This window comes from Monopterus albus, unplaced genomic scaffold (genome assembly GCF_001952655.1).
Source record: "Monopterus albus unplaced genomic scaffold, M_albus_1.0 scaffold209.1, whole genome shotgun sequence".
Taxonomy (NCBI): domain Eukaryota; kingdom Metazoa; phylum Chordata; class Actinopteri; order Synbranchiformes; family Synbranchidae; genus Monopterus; species Monopterus albus.
The window spans coordinates 150127-168382 of NW_018128089.1; the positions used below are offsets into that span (position 1 = coordinate 150127).

General features: G+C 40.1%; 1 protein-coding gene across 1 annotated transcript; it reads left to right on the forward strand.

The window, feature by feature from the left end:
• The first annotated feature begins 4839 nt into the window (after nucleotides 1-4839).
• Nucleotides 4840-16541, forward strand: auh (AU RNA binding protein/enoyl-CoA hydratase). The gene is made up of 10 exons (XM_020618754.1): nucleotides 4840-5174; nucleotides 7131-7198; nucleotides 8241-8328; nucleotides 9734-9820; nucleotides 10548-10640; nucleotides 11885-11941; nucleotides 13384-13571; nucleotides 13797-13847; nucleotides 14671-14718; nucleotides 15932-16541. Exons 1-10 carry the CDS (start codon nucleotides 4877-4879, stop codon nucleotides 16007-16009), a joined length of 1056 nt encoding a protein of 351 aa, XP_020474410.1. The 5' UTR covers nucleotides 4840-4876; the 3' UTR covers nucleotides 16010-16541.
• Nucleotides 16542-18256: the final 1715 nt, after the last annotated feature.

The following is an 18256-nucleotide window of genomic DNA, read 5'->3' on the forward strand; positions in this document are numbered from 1 at the left end:
CCTCTTCTTGAGAGATACTTTGACATGTCAAGATTTTAAAAAAGCATAGGCATCCATTCATTATCTATGCTACGTATTCCTGAACAGGGTCACAGAGGACTGTCCCTGCTGGCATTGGGTGAGAGGCAGGGTGCACTCTGGACAGGTCACCAGTCTGTCACAGGGCCAACACTTAGAGACTCAAACCCAAAACCTTCTTGCTGTGAGGCGACAGCGCTAACCACTACACTACTGTTCCACCTGAGCACAGGTGTAATTAATAAAATGAATGTTGTCTAAATTCCATTTAGCTTCAGTTTTACTGAACTAGAATGAACAAAACCAAGACCCTGTGACACTGTCATTGCTTACTGGAACATTTGCTATAAGAGAGGCTTTAACGCCTTAGTAACACCTGAGCTTTTCTTATTGTGACAAATCAAACTGCGGAGGTGAAAGGAATTTAGCTTGTGGCACTGACAGAAATGAATGTGGGGTGTGTATTTTTCCATACACTGTTCCCATCACTGAGAACAATGCACAACTGAAATGAAGCCATATATTATAACGTCTGATAACCTTTTTGGACATTTGAAGCCCAAAACCATCTGCTAAGAAACAGTTAAAACAGCAACAGCACTTCTGCATTGGCAGGAACAAAGAGCCTCATCTCCCAGACTGAGCTGACCTCCTGTGACAAAAACGGTTCCTAAAGAAAAATTAACTTAACAGTTACAAATTTGATGCTTCCCATGAGTAGCAGCTGAGGGGCAGGCCTCCAGTACTGGGGAACCGGTCTTTTTTTACGCAACCCTGACTTGTGGTGGGATTCCCCTCGGCTGAGTGCTGGGACATCTGCCGGAAAGAGGCCAGCCACAGTGGGGATGTGCAACCCGGTGGTAGGCTCTGCGCACAGCAGCACGAAGCCACAGGGCAGGCCTGCTCGCAACCGCTGGCCATGGCCTTAACAGTCTGTTCATAGGCTTGAACACACACCCTCTACTCATATCCTCATGATAACTCTGACCCTACCTTCAGCACTGCATGTCTGACTTCAAGCTGACAGGGACTCGATTCTACCCTTAAGACTATATTCTAATCACAGTGTTAGAAAATGCAACAAATATAGGTGTTGTCTCTGTGATCTGACCCACAAGTAGACTGGAGATTGGGTTTACTATTCTTAGGCATTTTTCATATTATGCATTGCACTAGTCGATCGATCTTTTTTGTGTTTTGTCATCACATGAAGTCAAATTGCCCTGAATACAGAGAAATACACTAAGGAAACTGAAATCAAACAAACAAGCAAGTAAACACTGTTGCTGAGGTGTAGCTACATAGCCAGTAGGCTGAAGAATATAGCTCTGAAGAAGGCTTTGCTGCTGAATGTGGGCAACAGTATGTCCTTTTATTCTTACATGGACACATCAGTAAACTGATGAAATTTTAAACATTTTAGCCTGGAAATCACCTTTTTCATCAGAGTTTTCTTGTTGATGCTAAGTACACCCTAGAAACAAAGTCAGAAATTATGTCATTATTCTCACATTTCTAGAAGAAAAAAAAACAAACCTCACATGGTGATTGAGGCTGCACTGCAATGTGTTACATCATGGTAATATTTCTTACTGTGTGAATACCTTAATGTTTGTCTTTGTGCTCCATGTCAACTTCCCCTGTGTATCCACAGTCCACAATATTTGGATATAAGCAGTCACATCAGATGCATCTTGAGTCTTAAATCATCAGACAAAACATTTAATGTTATTTGAATACACAGAACAGATCATGCCATTTTCAGGAAATCACAACTTGTGGTTTACAGCTGTTAGAGTAACATGTATTTATTAATCATAGATGGAGTATGCTCTATAAAGTTGGTATAATGTCCTAAATATTCAACTTAGTGTTGTTATTAATGGTGATGGCCTGGAGTCATGGGCACATCACATGAAATATTCCCAGAGACAAGGCAGTCATAGCACCAGAACAGAGGGTTTAAACTACATAAATACAGAGGAACTTTATTTCACAGTCACTAGGCCAAGTACAGTACCTGAATAGCTCATCATCCACATCATTGAGGGAATATTCTGGAATCTTGCCTTTTTCACTTTCATCTTCTAAGAGACCTTTTTCAATCCCAGCAACTGTGTCTAATGCAGTTTGTAATGTTATCACCAGGTGTCTCAGTAGAGCTATGTGGTTAGAGAAAAGTACAGGAAGTGATAGGAGAAAGGAGTGAAGTAGCCCTGGCTGCATGTTATGTTTGCATTCTGTGTGTTTAACGTATTTAAAGGAGATGTGAGTTGACTCTTCAGTGTGGCCATTCTGCCTCCCATCGGCAGTTGATGCTTTATAAGCTCACTGTACACTGACCATTAATGTGGTCATAGAACGCCACACACAAGACTGATAACCGATTCTTAGCAGCTTTAAGAGAGCTTGCATCTACATGTTTGGAAATAATACATATGACATGCATCATGATCAGTTTTTGGAAAATATGTCAAACACATGGCTACAAGAAAGACTGCTAATGGAACCAAACCTTAAAGTTAAAGCCATCATGCTGGCCACAAAGATCGAGTCTGCAGCTGAGCAGTCAAAATCTATAGCTGTTGAAAAACTGAGCTTGCAAGTACAGGAGCTGCAGAAGAAAACAGGTCATTCCTACCTTCTCTGCAAACCCCACACACATACTTTAGCTATGGATCACATGGTCATTTGGCTAATGCACCCTATTGTCCAGCTGCTAAGGCTAAATACAAAAACTATGGAAAAAAGGGCACCCTCGAACAAAGAAGTTTGCTCAAGTGTGTCATCCTGCCCCTATACTGTATGTCCAGTGTGAGAAGTTCACGGCCTGATCCATGCTCTATTCTGGTCATTTACTCAAAGACTGAAATACCTGTTAAAGGATGGTTCAAGGCCCAAGTAGCAAGAGGTGAAACTGTTGTTCTTGCCACCATTTTTTTGTGGTGGAAAAGGGTACTCCCCTTTTGGGTCTGAACTTGATATCAGCCTTAAACCTCCATACAGTTGCAAGAAAAAGTAAAGGCACTGTTTGCAGTTTCCTGGTTTTCTGCATAAATTGGTCATGAAATGTGATCTGATCTTAACCAAAGTCACAAATATCACCAAACAATAGTTCTAAGATGATAAAACAGTCCTGATCTTTCATGTCTTTATTGAACACACTCAAAAAGGCTTTTGTGTCTCTGAAGCCATTCTGGAATACATTTACGTTGATGTTTATGGTCATTGTCCTCCTGTATCACCCAGCTTGTTCTGAGCCTCAGCTTACAGACAGCCATCCTGACATTATCCTGTAGAATACCGTGATAAACTTGGGAATTAATTTTCTCCTCCACAGTGGCAAGGGGTTCAGGTCCAGAGGCAGCAAAGCAGCACCAAATCATGATGCTCCCTCCACCATACTTCACTGTTGGGATGATGTTTTCATGTTGGTACGCAGTTCTCTTTTCATGTCATACATGGTTCTACATGTTTTTCCCAGACAATTTGACTTTCATTTCATCTGTCCACAGCACATTTTCCCACTAGTGTTGTGGAGTGTCAAGGTGGTCAAACTTCATGTGTGCTGCAATTTTGTTTTTGGAGAGCAATGGTTTCCTCCATGGTGTCCCACAGATACAATGCCTGTTCAATATTTTGCGTATGGCTGACTCATTAATAAAGATGTTAACAAACTCCAATTCAGAAAAAGGGAGAAACCCCACTTCTGTCTGGTTTTCTAAATCTTGCTATGCAAGAAACATTGTTTATACCTTATTTTCGGATGACTTACAAGTTATGACAATAGTTCATTGTACATCAGCCACATGTATATTTAACCTTGACATCAAATGAATTAACAATTACATTTATTAGTTGTGCATCATAACATCAGCATTTACATAAATCATAAGCACAGCATTTATGTAACAACACTTAGTCTGTAACAATCAAAACACATTTTATTGTGCCACATGTTAAGTTTATAAATGAATACAATATAATTTGTCATGTACACAGCATTTAAAACATTCTCTATATGAAAAATAATTTGTGAAATTGTGTAATTTCTCCATTTGTTTGTAATACAATAGTATATGTTTGTTAAGGTGGTGGAAGCAGCAATTTACCTTGTTTGTTTGACTGACAAGAACTGGTAACTGGACCAACACATTGCTACTTCTCTTTTTGGTACTCCTGAATGTAGCTTTCTTTATCTGTATTGTCTTTTTTTCATCTTCCTCTTTGGATTACCATTAGGATAATTCCTTTTCATAACTGATTATGCTGTTCAGGTTATTGGCATGTCAGAGTCAAAGCTTGAACACCAGTGTGTTTACATTTGGTGCACAGTCGCAGTGGCACATCTAGAAATGAAATAGTCCATTTACCTGTCATGTGTAAGTGGGTGCATGATAAATGAGGTGCTTTGAGTGCATTGTAAGTTACTGCAGAGGTTATATATATATCTCTGAATAAGAAATTAATCTGGTATATATGTTTTAAAACATCATAAAACATTTCTGATCTTTGGGGCTCCTCTTATTTGGGGCCCTCAGGCAAATGCCTATCTTCCCTAATGGTAAAGACCACCCATCAGTTGTGTACCTAATTTATATATGCAGTTTGAAAATGAAAATAGGGCATTTTCCAAATGGAAAATATCACATTTGGAAAATTTTAAGCGTTGCATTTATTAAAAGTAAAGTAGAATGTTCTATTTGGAAAATGTTCGTTTTTCTATTTAATTTTCTTTTAAATTTGTGGTAAAATATTCCTCTATAAAAGATGGCATTTTTTACTACTTGGAATGGGCAGAAAGGTGAGACAGACCGATGTAATATGGCGGCGAGTGAGACGCATCTCAGAATGCGCGATGACGTGGACACAAAACGTGACTGGGTTCGAAGTTGAAAGTCAAACAGGACTGCAGCTTCTCAGCATGGCGTTCCTGGTGGGAAGCAGGACCTTCTTGCACGTCTTTCGACCGCGGGCAACTGGTCAGGACAGCGCGTGTAAACTGATAGCTGCCTTGTCCTGCTTGAGACAGAATGTGTTCTCCGAAAACGTCTCGCTCATTTGTCGCTTGAACGGTCACGCATTAGTGACACGACACTACAGCTCCGAGTCGAAGGATGATCTGCGCGTCAGATACCTGAACGGAGAAGACGCCGGTAAGTTCCGTTCAGAGTCAGGCCCATTTAATTGCAAGATAGCCAGGGGGAAATCGATCTTGCTGTCATGTTAGCATTTCGACAGACGGGAACTGACCGCGAAACGTGAGCCTCTCCTGGAAAGCAGATGGGAACAGTGGGCTTGACAGTCAAGACAAACACTCATATCCTGTAGCTTGGTGTAGATAGTTTGACGTTGGATATTCAGACAGTCGATGAGGCTAATCCTCAGTAGAGGAAGAGGATAAGAGACGCCATCGACCGTTGCCCGATTTGTTGAGAGAGCTTTTCTGATGTTGCCCAATTGACGTTTCACACACTCAACCCGGTGTTTAGGTGTAGCTGCGTACAAACCCTGTGTGAACCACAAACCACTGGGAGAATGATTAGGCCTAGTTGAAATTAGGGATCGTCCCTAAATTATATGTAGTGTTGTTTCTCTTTTCTATCATACCTTCCACATTTTATCTGTACAGTTTAATAAAACTTCATGTTTCATCTTGCACTTCAAACCAGCTTACTGGAAATAAAATAAAGGCATCATTTCACATGTGCACAACCCTCACTTGTAAAAAAAAAAAAAATCTTATAGTATGAACACAACGTATTTAAGGTGTTGTTTTTCAGTAGCTTCATCATAATCTTAAACCCTTCAAACTAGCTCTTTTTTAAAATAGGGATATTGTTTCACTGTGCACAGCTTTCACTTGTTTAAGCAGTATCTTCCAGTGTGAACACAAAAGGTATCACACCATGTTTCTTTCAATAGCTTCATCACTTCAGTTTTTTGTTTTTAATAAGGGCATTTCCATTGTCAGGACCTAACGAGCAGTACACCCCATGCTTCCCTTAACTGTCATAGGGCATAACCTTGTGGACTGAAGTGTACCGTCCTGTTTTGTTTTTCACTGTTTCCTCTGTCGGTTTCTGTTTTGAGGAGAGAGGGGCTGTGCTCCCCTCACACACACACAAACCCCTTTTACATAGAGATCGAAGCAAACAGCCAGAGTTTTGACCCTCCTTCATTGTGGCTTTTTTGATTGAACCCTTTTACACTGAACTTAAAAAAGCCGTTAAACTCCCACTACTATGTTCCTTTTGCAGAACTGCCAGAATCCTGGGACTACAGGCACGTTGCCCATTGTGACATCTTACTGTGACCCATTGTGACATGAAAAATTTAATGAAGAGCACCATTTTTTGAGCTATTTGAAAAAATGTACCTGGCTCTAAAATAATTCCTCCAAGTTTTTATAATCTGTGCTTTAATACCAAAGGAATTCATTGGGCTGAAGCTTAATATTACAGATTTTCTCAGTAGCTGTTATCAGTTTAGCTGAATTTAGACCTATATACAGTATAGGGGTATAAAAATAAATAAAAGAAATGAGTGGGTCTTTAAAATAAAACGGCACACTTTTCTGTAAATTAACTATTGTTAACCATTTGTCAGTAATACAGCTAAGTTGTAAAAAATACAAATGTGTTACTTTATCGATGTAAGTGGTACTGCTAAATGTTTTGCTGATCTTGAAATTTTTAGTAAAGAGTTGCTAGTGAAAGTCTGGAGCCATGTATGGTATCCTGTTTAAAATAAAAAAAAAAACATTTAAGTATGTTGGTGTGTGGAATTTTATTTTTACAAAGTATTGTTGATTTGTGGGTAGGACTGTTAAATCTTTTGTAAATTATTATCAGGCTATGTTGTGACTGGCACTGCAGCATAAACAAAGAAATAAAGTCTAACAGTGTAAAAAGTACAAAAACAGTATACTCAATATATTGTACTAAAGTCAGTATAGAATCTCATTTCATTTTTCATAATATAATATTGGTAGAAGATGCTTGTGCTTTCTAGTTGTAACACATTGTTTACCTGATGTCAACATGCTGATCTTCTTTAATCTGTTACCTGCGTGGCACTGTTAATCACCATAACTTAATACTGTCTTTCAGGTATTGTTGTTGTTGGGATAAATCGGCCAAAAGCCAAAAATGCCATCAGCAAAAATCTGGTCAAAATGGTATGTATTACTATTTACCTTTCTGTTTATTTTTAAATGGAAAAGAAGACACAAATAACAGAAGTAATGCAAAAATTCTGCATGTCCAGAGTGCTCATACACTTACGAGAACACGGAGATGTTTTCATGGATTGTTTTTTTTAAATACTTTGAAAGACTGAGCTTTGTGTCTCAGTCTGCGTGGATGTTGAAACAAAAACTAGGACTCAAGAGTTCCCATTCAGGAGGTTTACTTTCACAAACTCGAGTGAGATTATCAGCAACGTAGACAGATATATGAAACCTAAACGTACATTTTCTCTCTCCCCTTCTCTCTGTACTCTACAGGTGGTACTTATAGTGGCTAGAGAAACCCTTTGCATCTGCATGCTGAATCTAGCCTATTGTAGTTGCATTTCATGCTGATTGTAAAAACATATATCTCCTTACACAGAGGCAAAAATGCAGACTTTAGGGCTACATGGGACATTGCACAACCTAGGAGAAAGGTCATGTTTGAAATACACATACACTTTGCTGTAAGTAGGTATCTTGGATGTCTCAGCTATTCTTGGTGTATGACCACATGTTGTTACATGGAGCACATACGTATAGCTGCTACAATCTAAAACTCATGTAAATGGAATTACTAATACGTTTTTTATGAAATCTTAGCTATAATATTACATTAAATTCCTAAAAATACCATTTTTTTTTTGTTCTGTGGGCCATTTTATAAAGCACCTGTAACAGTAAAACTTCAGAGGCACAGCCCATTTCAAAACACACTGATGTTACCATTACATTTAAATACAAATCAGAGAATTCAGAGGCACTTAATGTAAATGAAGTGATGAGCTCATGGAAAACGTTGATGAAATTAGAGCTCATTAGACTCTGAATAGACACTATATAGGTCAAGTGATGCGGGTTTGACAGAACAGATCAATGCCAGTCTGATCTAGCTCTGCAGATGACCTGTAAGTTTCCTTTATCATACCAACTGTGGCTATGTGTGTAAAAACCCTTACCAATCAAAAAAAAGGTCATTTTTCTCTTTCAGATGTTTGAGGCCCTGGACGATATCAAGAATAATAACAAAGTGCGCAGTGTTATTTTATGCAGTTTGGTTCCTGGGATCTTTTGTGCAGGTACGTTCTCCTTGTTTATGTCACTGGAGGGATTTTGACAGTCATTCCATTTGTTCAGCTGTAGACCGTCTAACCTACTTTGCTCAGTATTTAGTAGAAGCACCCTTTTGAGCTAATACAGCCATGAGTCTTTTTGGGAATGATGCAACAAGTTTTTCACACCTGCATTTGGGGATCCTCTGCCATTCCTCCTTGCAGATCCTCTCCAGTTCTGTCAGGTTGGATGGTAAACGTGGGTGGACAGCCATTTTCAGGTCTCTCCAGAGATGCTCAATTGGGTTTAAGTCAGGGCTCTGGCGGGGCCATTCAAGAACAGTCACGGAGTTGTTGTAAAGCCACTCCAGACGTTTGGGACGACCAGAACCCTTCCTAGAGCTGGCCGTCCGGCCAAACTGAGCTATCGGGGGAGAAGAGCCTTGGTGAGAGAGGTACAGAAGAACCCAAAGATGACTGTGGCTGAGCTCCAGAGATGCATTCGGGAGATGGGAGAAAGTTGTAGAAAGTCAACCATCACTGCAGCCCTCCACCAGTCGGGGCTTTATGTCAGGGTGCCCCGACGGAAGCCTCTCCTCAGTGTAAAACACATGAAAGCCTGCATGGAGTTTGCTCAAAAACACCTGAAGGACTCCAAGATGGTGAGAAACAAGATTCTCTGGTCTGATGAGACCAAGATAGAACTTTTTGGCCTTAATTCAATCAATTCATTAATGCAATCGAGGGAAGGATGAATGCGGCCAAGTACAGGGATATCCTGGACGAACACCTTCTCCAGAGTGCTCAGGACCTCAGACTGGGCCGAAGGTTCACCTTCCAACAAGACAATGACCCTAAGCACACAGCTAAAATAACGAAGGAGTGGCTTTACAACAACTCCGTGACTGTTCTTGAATGGCCCAGCCAGAGCCCTGACTTAAACCCAATTGAGCATCTCTGGAGAGACCTGAAAATGGCTGTCCACCAACGTTTACCATCCAACCTTACAGAACTGGAGAGGATCTGCAAGGAGGAATGGCAGAGGATCCCCAAATGCAGGTGTGAACTTGTTGCATCATTCCCAAAAAGACTCATGGCTGTATTAGCTCAAAAGGGTGCTTCTACTAAATACTGAGCAAAGGGTCTGAATACTTATGAGCATGTGATATTTCAGTTTTTCTTTTTTAATAAATCTGCAAAAATGTCAAAAATTCTGTGTTTTTCTGTCAATATGGGGTGCTGTGTGTACATTAATGAGGAAAAAAATGAACTTAAATGATTTTAGCATATGGCTGCAATATAACAGAGTGAAAAATTTAAGGGGGTGTGAATACTTTCCGTACCCACTGTATGTGTATAAGATTTCATATTGAAAATGCTGCATGTTTTAGGAAACCACAGACCTCTGGGCCAATGCTTTCACTGTTTTCAGGTGCAGACCTGAAGGAGAGGGCCAAGATGCACCAGAGTGAAGTAGGACCATTTGTGTCCAAAGCAAGAGCACTCATCACAGAGCTGGGTAAAGACTGAAAGGAACGGTGGAATTCAGAAAGTGTTGGTGAATTTATTGCAGCTTTAGTGACTTTGCTGTGGTGATCACAGTAAAGGGTGATGCATGTTCATTTTCACTCTTTTCCTATTTAATGATGACATTTATTTGACTGTCAGATGTCATGTAATTTTGGTGTTATTTCTTTGAAAAAGCAATTTATTGATGACACAAATTGGAACAAGTGAAAACAGCATAAATAGTTATTGCTTTCAGCTCATTGGTGTTTTTATTCTTCAGGGATAATATTGTTGCTGATACTATTATTATCACAGAACAGATGCTTGTTGTCTTGACTTATCTTCTCACCTGAAAAACAGACCACATCCCAGTTGATTATGTCTGAATTTTAGAGTTTTGGATGGATAATGATTCAGAAAACCTGAGTGTAATGAAAAGTTCACTTATGGATGGTTTTGGCTAGCTTTGGACTGGAGGCTGCATTCTGTGTACTTTGTCTCGACCAGGCATCTGTGCTTTTCATCCTCACTAGGAAACAGGATGTGATGGGTGGGGCAAAGATTGGCTACGAGCATCTTATGGTGCTTAGGGGAATTAATAAGCTGGTGCTGCACTCACTACATCAGCCAAGGCTTTGTCATGGACCAGCCATCAATTTAAGATGGCTGTGTCTGTAGTTGGTTTAATATGTACTGTATGTCTCTTGATTGGTACCATGTTGGCTTCTATTTTACAGGTAACCTACCAATACCAACAATTGCTGCAATTGATGGAGCTGCCCTAGGAGGAGGCTTAGAAATGGCCCTTGCTTGTGACATCAGAATTGCATGTAAGACTCAGTCCACATAATTTTGAGGTTACAGATATATGTGTCTTTGGTTTATGTGCAAAACTCTGCTAATGTTTTTAGCATTAAGAAGTTTGGTTGACAAGCCTTAGAAATCAGTAAAATCAGTAACAGCTGACACTAACTGAATAAAATGGCGAGTACGTTTTAAAATAAGACATGTTGGGCTTTTCAGTCTGGGGTTTGCATGTTGCCTGCATAGGTTTCTTCTAGGTAGTCTGGCTTCAAACATGCAGGTTTGGTTAATTGGTGACTCTAAATTGCCTGTAGGTGCACCCTGATTGGCCCAAGCTTGGTGAGTGACAGGCAGTGGCTAGGCAGGGGTGTCGCGCATGCCTTTACTACAAGATATGTGGCAGAGATAATTACCCTTTTGTGTTAAAACAATTTTATGTCATTGTGGAAAGAGGAAAGAGGTCATCACTGTATTCTGTGCCTGAATAGTATCATGCTAATGCTAAATTTATTTTGTAGCTACTGGTAGATAGCAACAGATTGTCAGCAAGTGATCACTGTCAGTGGCACTAGTAACTAGGCAGCACTCAGAGTGCAAGCCTCCGCCAAGGGGTAAACCTACTGCTGGCATTTGGAATCATGCTGATATAAGTTTGAAAGCTAATCAATACAACAGACATGACCGACAATAACTTGTTGGTTTAGGGGTAAAACAGGGACTTGAGAGAGTGGACCACAGCCAAAGCTGTGAAGACGTCACATCTCTGCAAGTTTGTGTTCTGCTTGTTCAACGGCTGTTTGATAAACTGCTCATAAAGTCTCTGTTACTGGCTGATTGTTGCACTGTGGAGTGATCCTTCACATCCTTTGCTCAGCTGTGTGTGTGTGAGAGGAGCACAGCTCCTACCTCCTATAAACAGACGGTGCAAAATACCATGAAAAGGCAAAGCAAACAAATTGGGAAAACCTTAAAGGGTCTGAAAAGTTGATGAATGTAACATGACATAGTTTTGACAGTCAGTGGATGCATCATCGTAGCAGGTATTCCTACTAATGCCAGTGACAATGACCACTGTTGGCCTACCCTATGTGAAGGAAAACTTTTATAGTACTTGCGTTTCTCTGTTCCTGAGTACTGAATGCATACATAATGATGTTATTGGAGTTAATTGTTCAACTTACTTTCTTTGATTTTTTTTTTTATAATACATTTATATTAGTCGTAGTAGAATTTATGTGTAAATAGTAATACTGCTCTTTGATCTCTCCAGCTGATACTGCAAAAATGGGACTAGTTGAGACTAAACTTGCGATTATTCCTGGAGCAGGTAAGGCTGGATTTTTAAATTTCATAACTTCAGGTTTAGGCTTGTCTTTGTACTGCCCAGATAATATCTACATTCCACTTGCTAGAGTTTAAATAGATGCCATCACAAATTTTCCCATTGTATGCCTGTAAAAAGCACTGTTAGCTTTATTAGCTCACTGACAAACTGCAACCAATTTATATCAACTCAAAACGCATTGCGCACCTAAAATAACGGTGACCTCCGCAGTCCAAAATATGTATGAAACAAAGTGTTTTTGAAATTAAAATCGTTAATGTATTGCGTATTTTAGTAGGAGATGATGTAATTCTGAGGCTGTAGAGAAAATGTCAGTTGTCTTCACAGCTAATAAAACCTGGAATGAAGACTTGTGCTAGGAATAAGTTGAAGATGTTAGTGAAGACTGCTGAGATCTGGTCAGCACATTGTCTGAGTACTTTCCCAGGAGGGCCAGCAGCCTTCATCAGATTCACCAATCTGAGCACTTTTTTCACTTCGTATTCCTGTAGAGTGAAAGCTTGGGTGGTGGTAACAGGTGGAGTCGGGGTGTCTTAATTGGGTCTTTTAATCTCTAAGTTGTGAAAAAAGTAGTTAAGCTTCTCTGCCAGAGATTCATCTTCTTTGATGCTTGTTGGTTTACTGCCCTTATTGTTGGTGACCTGCTCTGATCCATCTTGGGTTGTTGTTCACGACATTGTTCTCAGTTGTCCTCTTATGAGCCTGTTTGGTATCTTTGCCTCTTCTCAGGTCAACTTTGGCAAAGCTATACAAGGCTCAGTCCCCTGACTTGAAAGGGGTGTCACAGACCCTGAGGAGTGAGTGGACTTCTTTTGTCATCCATGGTTTTGATTAGGAAAAACCCTGATGTGTTTGTTCACAGTGACATTGTCAACACAGCCTGTGATTATAAAACTGTTCTGTTTGTGTGTATTCTCCTAAGCCTTGGTGTTCAAATAGATTCAATTCAGTTTGTGCAAAACAGTCTTGTGGCTGAAAGAGAGCTCCCTTAGTGCAGATTTTTTGTCTTTGATTTCCTCCTTGGAGCGATATATGCTAGAATGAGGAGCAGTGAGAGGTGGTCTGACTCACCCAAATGAGGGAGAGCACTGCTCTGTAAACCTTTTCTATGTTTGAGTATGCACAGGCAAGTGTGTTACTTCCTCTGGTAGGGCACTTTAAGCATGCTTTGTTAAAAATCACAGGCAATAATACTTCTGTTTTGTTATGATGGTGTGTAAATGGGCAAGGATTCTGCTAATATTAGCTTTCTGGTGTAATGTAAACTTTTATTATATATATTCAACAGTGAATTTCATTTCAAAGTCACAGGCCAGTCTGGCAAAAACAGCATGTAAAGACAGCAGAGAGAGAAAAGAGCCAGGTGAGATGGTTCAATGTGTGATCATCACGTTCCATCCAGGTTCCTCATCTCTCCTGTGCAGGTGGTACACAGCGGCTCCCAAGGATAATTGGCGTCTCTCTTGCTAAAGAGCTCATCTTTGCTGCCAGGGCGGTGGATGGAACAGAGGCATTTCGTCTGGGTCTTGTCAGTCATTCTGTGGAGCAGAATAAGAGTGGAGATGCTGCCTACCTGCGGGCTCTGGAGCTCGCTCGTGAAATCAACCCTCAGGTAACATGCCACTGAGAAGCATTCCTCTGTATCACGGAAGGTATACACTGAGAAAAAAGTGATTATCTAGCAATGTCATGACTTAACCAGGAGCTTTTGCTTATTTAAGTCCCTGAATAATTTTAGAATAATGCTTTATAATATTGTACTAATTTAGAACAGTTTAATAAAGCAATGTTTTATCACACAGCAATTTATGAATCCTTGTAAGCTTTGACTCCACAGGGTCCAGTTGCAATAAGGATGGCAAAACTGGCAATCAACCAGGGCATGGAGGTAAGTTTCAGAGGTCAGTGCAGGACTCCTCTTAACAGTATTTTATCATTTGCTTGGCTCGGTTTCACAGTCAACAGCATCATAGGCTGTATGGACATTCTTTCCAGCTTCTTTTATTGTTCGTTGATGTGGCAATAATTGTGTCTCATTCCTGTCTTCAAAAAAAAAAAAAAATCACTCCCTTACTCATCCAAAATTTTGTCTCCTTGGCCGTTGGCCCTGCCCCTGACCCTTGCATATGCCCCAGTCCTATTCTTTGACACCAGCAACACTGGCCTGCGCCAAGTTTTCTACCAACCTTTTATTATAATGGTGTAGTGGTTGTCATAGCCAACATGTTTAATTTGTTTTAGAATTTGTCTAGTAGTGTTGTCAAAAATATACAATGTAATTCTGAATATTTGACAATGTTTTAATACTATATTTTATATAGTATCGATACATGATACCAGTTGCCCTTTCTCACTTTTGTCTCAGACAGTTTACACATACCCCGCTACAGTGACTATAGTCCCACCTCCCGTTACTCACAGTGCTTATATCTTTTGCTCCAGTTAATTCAACTAAGGACAAGCTAAAGACAGACCGTGGTATATTGCAGGTTTTGCTGTGGTGTTACAGCTCATTAAAGGTGACAAATGCAAAGCCTTCACAACCGGTTTTGGTTGACAAAGACTGCGGCAGAACATTTTCTAACAATAGGTGCCAACACAACAAAATTAGAAAGCATCAGGACTGAGTCACATAGGAGAAGGAAAGTAGTATCTAGACATTTTGAGCTGTATTGTGAACATTCACTAAGAAATGTCTCATTCTCCTTTAGGTGGATTTATCTACAGGTCTGGCAATTGAAGAAGCATGCTATGCCCAGGTGAGCATTTAAACAGTTCAGTTCACAATTGCTTGCCCAGCTGGTTGTCAGTTTATTAGGTCAGCCAGGCTAAGACTTGTTACATTTATAAAATGTAGCATAACTCTTAACGCTGGTAATATGTGGTGCTGTAAACACTATGGGCAGAGACACTCCAAGCTGATGTGAATGAACTAGCAGCAGCGTTTCGGCCAAATTTTGCGTCATCTTTGGGCCAGTGGGGTTGAAAAAGTAGCACTTGCACACACCACACAGACTATAGCCAACTAGCCAGTGACGTGCGGTGAGGTTGACAGCTGGTCAGGCACTGATTCTTTGAGTCAGATTTACAAATACAAATGAACCCAAAAGAGTATTTTATTCATCATGTGATTGACAACAGACAATGTGTTATGTTTTATATCTCATACCAGCATTCTTCACAAGCATGTGACGCATATTTCATTTGAAATGATAAAAGTTTTTCGGGTGTACCACACCGTTTGAAGCAGACCTTTCAGCTCCGGTGTTGGTCTTCCTTTAGTTATTACCTCTTGTTTTGATTGAAAGTCTAGCTTTGCGAATTTTCTCATCTTGGAATTGTATATAATCCAAAACGTGTGTTTGCAGGTTAGCTGCATAGAACGTTTTAGGAGAGAGGGCAGGCTGATCTGTCCTCATGACCTGAAATGAAAATCTTCAATATTACAGTAAACTAACATCCCAATCCACACAATAACAGTGTACGGCAAATGCTGACCACAGGGCCTTTTAACAGTTTACGGCAAATGCTGACCACAGGGCCTTTTAACTTCTAAGTAGGCATTCATTATAGAATGGGCTATAATTTGTGTATACACAGAGTGGTGTACCTGTGAGTGTAAGCTGAGCGCCACCTACAGACATACTGCTTAACACATGGAGCACAGTGGCGATAAAAGTGGCCACTTACCGTTGCAGAATGCAGCATTTTGAATGCCTACAGCTGTATTTTCCTTGGGTCATCCACAATGATCTTTACCATCTGGCAACAGAAGCCACCAGTAATGGAGATGATACAAGCATTTTTCCCCCAACACTTATTAGCCAAAGGAACAAACTTGCATAAATGTGACATTTTCACTGCTTTGCTTGCAGCTAACTTGCTAAATTCCCATTTTTCCGCTTTAATTTTAGGACTTCAAAAAAAGAGGTGCAACTTTTTTAGTACTGACACATTTGTGTTGTCTTCAAGGTGATACCAACTAAGGATCGGTTGGAGGGTTTGGCTGCATTCAAGGAGAAGAGACAGCCTAACTACAAGGGGGAGTGAGGCCACAATCCACCCAGAAAACAGAGCTCTGTCTTCAGCTCTTCAAATCTTCCACTGCTTCCAACAAATTTAGGGGTGAAACTCTACATCTACCTGCACAGGCTCTCCAGTACAGGACGTCTCTTTGACCGCAGGACAGACCTGGCTGGTGTTTCTGCCAGTGACTTAAATGTTACTCTAAAGTGTAACGCCTGTGCTGGATGGGTCAACTGCCACTTGAAGATTTTGAGAAATCAAGCAAGCTAACCAAGCACTGACAGCTGCTTGCAATATTTAAAAGTATCTATCTAAAAGAAATTTTAAAAGATTATAGCTATTGGCAGTATGATTAGCAGTTTAGTTAAACGTTGCTTCCTTAAGTAATGGGTCAATCCAAGATCTATTGAGATTTCCATGAAGTTCTGTGAGTGATTCACATGAATAATGCATCAGTTTACTGCTTTTTTACTTTGGTAGAAATGTACTGCATTCCCAACACAATAACACCAGAGGTGTGTCTATGAAATAATTAAAGTCTTGTTTTTCCCCTCAAGGTTTCCTGTATTAAAGTTTATGCCATTACAGTAATTTTAACATGCTATAATGACATCGAATAGGTCTCTACACACACATTTTACACGTCCATCCATCCATCAGCTATGTATACTGCTTATCCTTATCCACTACATCCAAGAGACTTACATCACCAAGCTGCACCATGGAATGCTTGAATGCTCCGACCATTAGCCTGTACAATACCTCCCTCTCTTAAGCCCCTTTTCCACCACCTGGTACCAGCTTGGCTCAAATCGACTTTACTCGCCTTATTTGTTTTTTCATCAGTCAAATGTTGGGAATAGTACCTGGTACTATTTTTGGCATCACTTCTGTCGAAGTTCCAAGCGGTGAGGCTAAACAGTGATATGTAAACACTATAGATTAACAATTCATCTCTATGTGGCCTTCTTGCCACCAATTAACCCAGATGTTTACATGTGATGACACCAGTCACTCATTCTGCTGCCACTTTTCTCTCAAGTGTTAAATAGGGTAATATTTATGATGACAGAGGCCTGGATCCTCTGTCACATCATCACATAGCCAATAGGTTACTGAATGTGATAAAATGAGCACAATGGCAACAGCTGTGTCTGTGAAGGACAGATAGGTAGCTGGCACATTAGGTCATCACATTGAAAACATTGCAGCAAATTTCTAAATTAGCATTAGTTGGATAGATTGACCACATAAAAATAGATGTTCATTTTCTTGCCTGAAAAAATACCAAAGCTTAATAAAGTGGCATAATAACAGTTCTAGAATTAAAATTAAAACAGCTTTGACTCACTCACGGCACTGCCACCTCTGTGGGACGGCAATGTCACAGCAGTTTTGTGCGGTGTCGCTGTGACAACCAGTTACACTGAGGGAGTACCATCTGCAAGGGAAAACAGCACCTGGTACCAAAAGTGAAATGAGCCAAGGAGAGTCGAGTTGAACCAGGTATCAGGTGGTGCAAAAAACATTTAATGCCACTTGCTGAGGAAAGGGAGGCATGGTATAGTACTGAGCAGTAGAACAATGGAAAAAAACAGGACACCAGTTCCTCAGCGTGCAAACCAGCAGCAATGCTCTACCCAAGTACAGGTGAGAACTCTAGAACTCAATCAGGAGATTCATGGATCACATGATCATCAAAAAGACCTTTTTTGACAAAGTAAAGAACTGTATGAAAGTTTTGAAGCACAGGGTTACAGCAAATCCTTGTTGGATAAAACTTTTGATAAACTGAAATCCATTGATTGTAATGAACTGTTGGCTGTTAAATCTGACAGGAAACAATCACGTATTACTTTTGTATCAACATACAGCCCTGTTTCTCAGTCTGTCAAAAACATTGGGTCTTGTTCACCAACCATTATTTAGAGCAAATTTGTTCACACAACCCGCTTAGGAAATTGCATGCACCATTTGGTTATTTATTTTATATTCACTACTGATGCTGCTAAATATTTCAACTCTTTCACTGTTCTCCAGTTTTTCTTTGTTTGGAGTTTGTTGCTCCATCATCTTTAGATTTTTGTTCTATCATTCCTGGCTCAACGTCTCAAGATACCTAGTGGCAGTTTTCCTTGTAATGGTTGTGTACATTTTAACTTTATGATTAGAGGTAATACTTTTGTGCATCCACCAACCGGCAGAAATACTCCCATCAGGGGCAGAATCACATAAAATGCTCCTTTTGTAGTTTATTTATTGAAATGTAAA

Coding starts and splice junctions, on each gene's coding strand:
- auh (XM_020618754.1), top strand. CDS start 4,877: ATGACGTGGACACAAAACGTGACTGGGTTCGAAGTTGAAAGTCAAACA. Junction 10,641..11,884: donor TTGTGACATCAGAATTGCAT/GTAAGACTCAGT, acceptor TGATCTCTCCAG/CTGATACTGCAAAAATGGGA. Junction 13,572..13,796: donor CTCGTGAAATCAACCCTCAG/GTAACATGCCAC, acceptor TTGACTCCACAG/GGTCCAGTTGCAATAAGGAT.